The sequence below is a fragment of the Narcine bancroftii genome, chromosome 3 (assembly GCF_036971445.1).
Source record: "Narcine bancroftii isolate sNarBan1 chromosome 3, sNarBan1.hap1, whole genome shotgun sequence".
NCBI lineage: Eukaryota > Metazoa > Chordata > Chondrichthyes > Torpediniformes > Narcinidae > Narcine > Narcine bancroftii.
Genome location: NC_091471.1, coordinates 82,899,094 through 82,908,943, shown reverse-complemented (window position 1 = coordinate 82,908,943; position 9,850 = coordinate 82,899,094). Strand labels below are relative to the sequence as shown.

The following is a 9,850-nucleotide window of genomic DNA, read 5'->3' as shown; positions in this document are numbered from 1 at the left end:
AACATAGCGAGCTGGTCAAGTGTGATAAGAACCTCGCTGCTGGAGGTGCTGGCTTGGAGGAGGACACAGAAATTGGTTCAGTTATCTTCCCTGTGGATTTGAGGAATTTTGCAGAGTAGAAGAGCTGAGATGTAATGTGGAAAACTGTGTGCAGTTCCGGCTGCCATGCAACAGAAAGGATGTAGTCGGATTACAAGTACAGCAGAGATTCACCAGAATAGTGTGTGGAATGGAGAGCCTTACTTAGATGGAGAGATTGAGGCAGCTGACCTTATCCTCATTGGAGACTACAAAATCATAGGAAATCAAACTCTGGCTGAATATTGGCGAGTGTCCTTACAGAAATGTTGAGGGATAGATCATCAGTCTTTTTTGCTGCGGGATTCCAAACTACAGGGCATAGGTTTATGGTGAAAAGAGAGAAATTTAAAGGTTTGGAAGCTTTTAAACAAATTAGAGGACATCATGGTTAGCAGGTGGCTATTACAGCACCAATGACTGGGTTTATATCTGGTGCTTGTGTAACTAAGAATTGCATGTCTCAGCATGCAATGTGCATAGTTGGGCAGAAACCAGAAGTGATATATGACAGGGGTGGTCATAGGAAGTCAGTTGAAGCAGCTCTGGGAAAATAAAGACGGTTAAATGTTGAATCTGTACAAAGTCATTCTTGAAAGAACAAGCATAACAGTGTCGGAAGTGTCTGAGCGAGTAAGAGAATTGGGAATGCTTCAAACAGCAATTTAATATTATTTAAAAGCTGGTGGAATGGAAGAGACCGATGGAAAACAGAAAGTGTCTATGTTTCTGCACACGATGAGTGAAGTTGCCTTGGACATTAATAACACTTTTCAAATTGTTGAGGCAGCTTTCACATTGTACACTCTGATGACAAAATTTCAGGAGTATTTTGTTCCAAGTCAAAACATGATGTTTGAGAGATTCAAGTTTTTCCTCCTGTGATCAGAAACAAGGTACTGACCAATACTTAGCCAAGCTTCACACACTAAGTCCTGTGAATTTGGAGATTAGAAAAATTCACTCATGAAAGTGACATATGATGGGGTGGTTGTGAGAAGTCGGATGAAGCAACTCAAGGAAAATAGTTAACTGTTGAACCCATGTAGTCATGAAAGAACAAGCATAACAAGGTTGTCTGTAGGATTTTGCAAATTCTCTGCATGACCCTATAGGTTTCCTCCCATTATCCCAAAGACGTATGGAGTTAGGTTAATTGGTTACATGGGTGTAATTGGGCACCCAAACACGTGGACTGAAAGGGTTGGTTACCATGCTGCTTCTCAAAATTTGAAAAAAAAATTAATTGGACTGGTACTGGGATAAGAAAGGAGTAGGGCAATATGGGCCTAGTGTAGACAAATGGGTTTGGCATAGATAGGCACCATGCTTGGCATGGTCAAATTATTCTGAAGCACAGTTTCTGAGCTAGACAGCTTTAGGGTCTATGTGATAATAGTTGGTTTTTCTCCTACACTTAGAAGTGTCAGCGACATCTGGCTGAGCTGTTGCCCAATATCTACAAGCTTTGTGCAAGGTTTAACATCTTGATCTTCAAACACTTTCTAGGCCATTAGCATCAACTTTCAAATGTTTTTGTTGCTAAAATGCACATTTCGTGTAATTCAACTCTAGACTGACTTGATCTCTGAAAAATATCCTCCAACATTGGTACAAGTATTTATTGAAGAAAATGTTTCTATCAATTGATCAGCATGGTCAATGTAAGCAATGATCCCATCCTTGCATCATTTGATTCATAATGGCCTGCAAACCCTCTGGCAAAGACTCGACTCCACCAATAAGTGGAGCTCTCGATTCACGTCAATGATCAGAATCTAAAGCATGGAAAATGCCAAATTGCAAATATCTTTCACTTTGCCCCAAACTGCACATTTTAACTCAGGGGTAAATATATTAATTTTTTAAAAAACATACAAGAATTACAGCTTACAACTTTGAGAAATTAAAAAAAAAAATCTGCAGCAAAATAAAAATCATCACAAGTTCATTCCTCATCTGCACCATTTGGTTTCCCCAAATCGTATCATTCATCAGAGCAATTACAGCACTCTTGAGTAACCATGTTGGATACTGCTTGGCCTCTGGATGACTGGGAATGCTCTCTATACTTTTGAGGCTTACCTGTTATTGTAAATATATAATCACAGGTGGAACGGTTAGCTTAGTGGTTAGCGCAATGCTGTTACAGCACCAGCCATCGAGAATGGGGTTCAAATCCTTCGCTGTCTGGAGTTTGTATGTCCTCCCTGTGTCTGCATGGGTTTCCTCTGGGGGCCTCCAGTTTCCTCCCACCGTTCGAAATATACCAGGGGTTGTGTGTAAATTGGGCGGCCCAGGCTCGTGGGCCAAAATGGCCTGTTACCATGCTGTATATCTAAATTTAAAATGTGATAGTTTTCACTCAGCAAATAAGCATTAGTGTATAAATGACCAGATAGTCTTCTCCACACCCCACCCAAATAATGTTTCAAGCAGGTATTGAGTAATCAAGCCCCATCTCACCCCGAGTACTGTAGAGGATTGTCAATGTGGAATTTGTTCCTGCTGGAAATCACAGTACAAGGACTTGAATCACTGATATCAACACTAAGAGCTATTTGTAGTTCTTCCATTAAACTACTGATCCTAAAAGTGATTAACCATAATTAGCATACAATACCATAACAAAAGCAAATAAAACATTTTTTTTCAAAAACTTTTATTTACTAGAAAGACAAAAAACACCAAAATAGGTCCAAATTATGCTATAAAATGTTTCAAAATGGGGTAAAAATTTCAATAATTAAAATATTTGATATATTTAAAATTACAAAGGATACATTTAACCAAATTTTTCAACCCTAGAGATTTTTTTAAAATTTTGCTTGCACAGCAAGGTGCTAATAAAAGTTAGCCCTCAAGCCCTGGAAATTTTAGAAATTACAGTCACATAGCAAATATAGTTTCATTGTGAAAGTGTACTTTGGTAGAAGAACTATAGGACACCTGAGGTAGTAGAAACTGGAATAAAACAGCAGTAGACATTATTTACACATTAAGAAGTACCAAATGACAATAGAAACACAAATAATTACACATTACATTTTCAATCCAGCTCTGATCCAAATGAAGAATATTACATCACTTGTGCATAAAAGAAAATTACACAAAACACATCACAATTATGAGCAAGCTGAGGGCAATGCAAACAAAACTCAATTAAAACACTTCTTCAAAATAAAAAAAAGCATCAACTTATTAAACAAGCCAGATGCTGAGATCTATGAAGTAATACTGATTAGCTGAGGTTCATCAGTTTAATGCTTTTGCCAGAAAGCGAAAATACGACAAAAACATTTCCAGTACAAGATGGCGAGTGTGCATCATTTAAAGCTCACAAGAAAACATTTATAAACGTACAGACTTGAAAGGACCACAAATATGATTCCAAGTTGTCAATAATAAGATGCAGTGGCTTCAAATACCTCTCTGCACCTTTTAACTCTTCAAGCAATAAAAGCACCTTTCTAACCAAAAAGGAATGTAACACAATATTAATACATTCTTCATTAAAAAAATTAACATTTTCACATTATACGTGGACTTTAAAAAGTAATTGAAAATAGGGACTGAAATTTCTCACATCATTGATGCTAAACCCCCATATATCAATTTGACACAAACATTTTTATTTACCAAACTTGCTACAGTTAGTGGTAGCAATATTTAAAAATCTGTAAAGGCAGTCAAGACTTATTGCTGGAAGAGTTAAAGTATGTAATGACAACATCTATAGGATGAAAGCTTTTACAGCCAACTATTTCTTAAAACTCTTATAGAATATTTAAATTCAATAAAAATGTCCAAGTAAAATGCCATTTCCTTTCAGTGTGAATTACCCAAGGACAATCAGAATTTGCTTTGTCACTTAAAACACACCGTTTTATTCAAAACTATCTTCATTTGTTTTAAATCCAATAATGCTATTTTCCTTTCCTTTCATCCAAAAGCTGATCGCCTTAAAAAGTTGACATTAATGATGTTATGCATCGAATTTAAATTTGCTTCTCTCCCTTTTACTTTAAGAAAAAAAAGTGATGGAAACATGGATATACTTAAGTTATCAGAATTTATGATCATGAACAAGTCACGAAAATTGGAGTTATGTCAACATCAAGATGTACGCTTGTTATTCAACCAAGGTTTCTCAGCATTTAAATTTCTATCCTGGAACAGGTCACTGATCGAAGGTCTAATTTAAAAAAAATAATTATCCTGTAGAGTAAGGCAAATCATTTGGACTAAAATTAATATTAAAGTCATTACAATGGGAAAATGAGGGGGTGGTGGAAATTGCGTTGAATTCTAAGAAATAAGCTTTTCGAAGAAAGTGATCTGCAGACCATAGATCAAGCAACTTTTTGTTTATGTTCAGAAAAGAAAGAAGACTCTCAAAAGATCCCAGAATCATACAGCAGTATACAGAAGTTCATCTGATTGAAATATTTACATATTGAAGTTGAATAGAGGGTAACAAGTAAAACTGCACAGGATTTTTAACATTTATTAATAGGAACTGAGTTTAGGTTTAAACAGTGTGTGTCACTGTACAAGTTCTACAAGGGGCACTGATAATTTAACAATGGGAATTCCAAAAGTAATTTGTTCAACATTTTACAAGAAATAGGACACAATTTCAATATTTTTTGTAACTCAATAGTTGAATTATGGCAAAAACCTTTACAAATATTTTGTGAAAATAACCCTTCCCTGAACATTAAACAAATTAATCCCTGGGTAAATGCCATAGGAGTTCCATTCAACTACCAGTAAACAACTTGTCCATTAAAACTGGACAAAGATATAGGAGGCACCCTTCTAACAAATTGTCCAATCAGCTGAAATGATTTTCTAACTTCACTGTCTTCACATTGAAAACTAGTAATCAAGTACTTATGTGGACTGCTGAAGGTAATAAAGGGTAGAATTTCCCCAAGGCAGCGCAGGCTTATCCCCATCTTAAATTTACCAGACAACCAAAACAGCACAAAAGATTGAGAAATTTCAAGTGCAAATTACGTCAAGTTCAAATTGCGATCTTTTGTGCTAATTTTTAAAAAGTGCCGCAAATCTGACTCCACCCAGGGAACCAGAGGTTCTATTAACATTCTAAGTTTTCACGAACCACGTCAGTTTGTGGGCATTGGAGGAGACCCTCAAAATTAAGGCACAATGGCAATAACACACATTACTTTTAAAACTAAACCATAAACTGATGAATGTTTAGCAATGAAACTATCAAAGCCATTTTCAGTGATTTAAACCTGGGTTACTCACAGGCGGGGATGGGACACATCAAAATATTTAGCTGCTTTTTTTAAAAAAACAAAAAGAAACTTTATTTGTAACTGTCTCAAAACTGTCAGGTTACCACACTTAAACACATCCTTTATACAGAAAAGAGAAAACATTACTGTCCAATATGGTGCCGGATTGTACTGCCTCATGTGGACTTGATTTGAAACTCGAGTAAATAATATCCAATTTCAAACTCTAGTGCAATTTATGCGCAATTTGCATTTGAATGGGCTGATTGCGCTCAAAGTGGAAACTCTACCCCCAAATATCTCAGCATTAAACCCAGGAATAAATCATTTTGTACATGAGCTTAATAAGGGGAGAGCATGGCAATGTTAACTTTCCTTTGTGTTTCTTCAGAAAAGCATAACCAAAACCAGTAGTTTAAAAACAGCAATAATTCAGAGGAAGGAGCCTCTCAGCTTCGTTTCAGCTGAAAAAAATGCTCCGATGGAAAAATGTTTTCTCAACTGCCTGAGAGCTTTTGACTGGCAGATCCAAAATACATTTCTGGCCATCAAGGATGTCTAATCAATAAAAAGGCACAACTTTTACAAGAACAAGATATCTGCATACTATTTTAAAAGTATAGATCCTTGTGTGGTAGTCATTTCCTGAGACACAGGCTCCGTTTGGCTTTGTTGCTTTTACTTCAAACTTGATGCCAGTACATCTATGTAGCTCTACAATACACTGCAGGACAACACTTAAGCATTTTCTTTGTTTCAGTAGTTTCCTCTTACACAGCTTCTGTTTCCAAAGGTATTCATTACCATGTCCGGAACACTGGGTGTTTCAGAAGCTCCCGCGATGGAGGTCTATCCTGGGGCTGAAGCTCCAAGCATCGGAGAGCCACATCTCGTAATGCTGGGGACAAATGATTTGGAATTGCTGGGGCACTCGTTGCACTAGCAATCTGTTGAATTTTGAGACAACATTATTAAGAGTTAACTTGGTAGAACACAAGAATTATCAGCACAGGAAGAGATTTTGGCCCACGATGACTGTGCCAACATAATGCCAAAATTAAATGAAATCTATTTTGCCTGTATTTAGTCTTACCCCTCCATTTCCTTCATATTTATAGATCTAAAAGTCTCTTTATCCCTACTATGGTTTCTGTTTCCACTGTGACAGTATATAGATGTATTTTTGGGAGATAAATTGGGGCAGGTTTGTTAGTGTAGGTCGCATACAAATGCTTCAAAATGCTTATTTAAAATACTGGAACTCTGCTAATGCTGGACATATCGGCCCCAGAGCCTAAGCAGAAGCTTTGGAGAGTGCCCAAGAGACTTCACTAATGGACTGTTGTTTACAAAAAGGCAAAAGATGAAAGAACTTGTTGGAACCGCAGATTGTCTAGAGAGGAAGTTGCTGTTCTGGAGGGACATGTGGTTTTGCAAGCAGAAAGAGTCAAACAGGTTTTTAAATTATATATATTTATTTATTTTAGAGAGCGAGAGAGATCAGTTCTACAATTTTACAGTCAGCAGCAGTAGCTGGGACTAGAACAGGACAAGCTGACAAGTTTGTGGAAAACCCCATTTGGAAGACGGGTTGTGAGTGCTTAGATCAGCCTCGTCAAACCCCTTGTGGTTCATGCAAGAGGAGAGGACTGGCTGTCTAATGTTTCACTTGAAATAAGTAAAAAACAAAGGAACTCTGTGGTGACCAGAAAGAGGTTATCATCTGGAAAATCCCAAGGGGGAAAATTTCATCAGCAAGATACTGGAGTGGCTGATTAAAAAGAAATCAGTTGTATGTGTCCAGCATACAACAAATCTCTCTGAAAACCAACAAGAACCTTCCCGAGTGGTAACAATTTACCTTTCAAGCACCAAAGCCTGGTGAACTTTATCAATGTTAAATTCTGTGCACAGTATAAGAATTGCCTGCAACCAGTGAACCTGAAGGAGTGAAAAGTGAGATTGGACTGTGAATCAAAGAACTTTTCTGAACTTACACACACATACAGGTGCGCTTAGAATTAGAAGGGGGTTAAGTTAGGTTCGTTAAGTCAATAGTGATAAGTTAAAGTGTGATTCTGTTTGCATGTTTAAAGATAATTAAAAGCATCTTTTGTTTAAGTAACCATTTGTCTTGGTGAATATCTACTGCTGGGTTTTGGGGACCTCTGGGCTCACAATTACCACTTTCTGTATTAAAACATTGCACAGCACATTTCATTTTCCTCCATTCTCCTTGAATGTCGTGCAGTATGACATTAATATCCTGGGGAAAAGGTTTTTTACGTCTACTCTGTCAATGCCCCCCATGAATTTATAAACTTCTATAAGGTCTGCCCTCAGCCTCCGATGCTCCAGAGAAAAACAACCAAGTTTGTCCAACCACTCACAGTTATTACTCTAATCCAGGTGGCATTCTGGTAAATCTCTTCTGTACCCTTCCCAAAGTGTCCATATTCTTTGGGATGATCAGAATAGCACATAATACTCCAAGTGTGACCTAACCAAAGTTTTACATAACTGCAACATGACTTCCTTACTGTTATAATCTGAATTTTAAAAATGTGGTAAAAACAAATTCTTAAATCTGCAAAGAATTATATTCAACATTCACTATGATCACACAATCCCAGTTAGATTTTTTTTCAAAACTTTTGTTCATTCATCTTAAAAACATTTTACTATTATTCACCAACATTCAGCTTGGATTGTGGAAAAGAAACATTCCTCAATACACGATACTCCATTAAACAAATCATAAAATGTCTCTATAAACCACAAGATGTAAGAGCCAAAGTAAACCATTTGGCCCAGAGTCCATTCCATCATGAACTGATCTATTTTCCCACTCGACACCACTCCTCTATCTTCTCCCCATCGCCTTTGATACCCTGACTCTTCAAATACCTATCAATCTCTGCCTTAAATACACCTAGTCTCCACAGGGAGAAAATTCCAGAGGTTTACCATTTCTCTGGCTGAAGAAATTCCTCCACATCCATTTTATAAATGGGCGCTGTTCAATCCTGAAGTTGTGCCCTCTTGTCCTAGACTCCCCCTATTATGGGAAACAACTCTGCCATATCTATTCTGTCCAGGCCTTTCAATATTTGAAATGTTTCTATGAGGACCCCCTCATTCTTCTGAACTCTAAGGAGTACAATCCAAGAGCCATCAAACATTCATCATATTCATTCCAGAAATCATTTTTGTGAAGCTTCTCTGAACCCTCTCCAATACTAGCATATCCTTTCTTCAATAAGGAGCCCAAAACTGTACCCTTCAGGATATCCTCCTTAAGGATTCCCAAGTCCCTTTGCACCTCTGAATTTTCTCCCCATCCAATTAATAGTCTGCTTTTTTATTCCCTTTGCTAAAGTTTATAGCCACGCACTTTCATTGTATTTCATTTGGCATTTCCTTCTCCATGCTCCTAATCCATCCAAGTCTCTCTGCAGCCTCCACCCATTTTTGTATCATCTGCAAACTTAGCCACAAAGCTATTCGTTCCTCAATCCAAATCATTAACATACAGGCAATCCCTGCATAATGAACAAGATCTGCTCATAAGTCTGTCCTTAAGTCAGAAGTGTTGGTAAGTTGGCACATGTACATTTAGCGTCAGTTAGTCAAATGTTTGTCTTAGGAAATACCATTTCCTAAAGACAAACTGTATAGTATATATCTTACTTTCTATGCATATAAAATTACTGGAGTTAATTTCTAGAAGTAGGCATCAAGGGAGAAAATGAGCCAACGAACCGCTGAAGCCACATGTAGTCCGTTTGTAAATACGAGTTGTCCGTAAGTCGGACGATCGTAACATGGGGACTGTCTGTACAACACAAAAAGTGATGGAACACCACTAGTAGTCAACCAGAATAGGATTCCTGTATTCCCACTCAGTTTCCTGCCAACGATTGTACCATCTCTGTAATTCCATGGGTTCTCAACTTGTTCAGAAAGGTCATGTGCGGCACCTTATCAAAGTCCATATATACAACGTCCACTGCATGTTCTTTGTCTAGCCTGCATGTGGCTTCCGCAAAAAATTGCAGTGAGTTTTTCAAGCAAGATTCCCCTTAAGGAAGCCATGTTAACTTGTCTGGTTCTCTGTAACCCTATCCTCATTGTTCGTAATTTCAATCATTTAATATTTAATTTCCATAATTTTATCTACCTTGAATATCAGAGCAAGGTGATTGGAGTGCTTCTCTGCATTCCAAGGTGGTTTGGCGCAAGCCATCTCTATGATGACACAGCCAACACTCCATACATCGCAGCTTCTGCCATATTGCTGGCCTCGTAACACCTAAAGAGAAATGCTAAGATTAAAGTAGCACATGATTTCAATAGAGTAATTAGGAAAGCAGAATGATGAAATGTATACCAACCACAAAAGAATGCATAACTGAAGTTATGACAATATTCTCAGCTAATTTGAGATTAGAATATCTCTAGAATATATATAAAAAAAACTAGATGCTGGAAGCACTCAACAG

The 9,850-nt window shown here is 37.4% G+C and overlaps 1 protein-coding gene across 3 annotated transcripts in view; it reads right to left on the bottom strand.

Moving 5' to 3' along the window:
* Positions 1 to 2,723: 2,723 nt before the first annotated feature.
* Positions 2,724 to 9,850, bottom strand: part of map3k1 (mitogen-activated protein kinase kinase kinase 1, E3 ubiquitin protein ligase) — a 125,594-nt gene continuing 118,467 nt past the window's right edge. For all 3 annotated transcript variants that reach the window (XM_069924417.1, XM_069924416.1, XM_069924418.1), the window contains 2 exons: positions 9,529 to 9,660; positions 2,724 to 6,295 (listed from right to left, as the gene is read on the bottom strand). In XM_069924417.1, the coding sequence (XP_069780518.1) occupies positions 6,149 to 6,295; positions 9,529 to 9,660 (279 nt within the window). In that variant the 3' untranslated portion in view covers positions 2,724 to 6,148. The remainder of the gene's footprint in view (positions 6,296 to 9,528; positions 9,661 to 9,850) is intronic.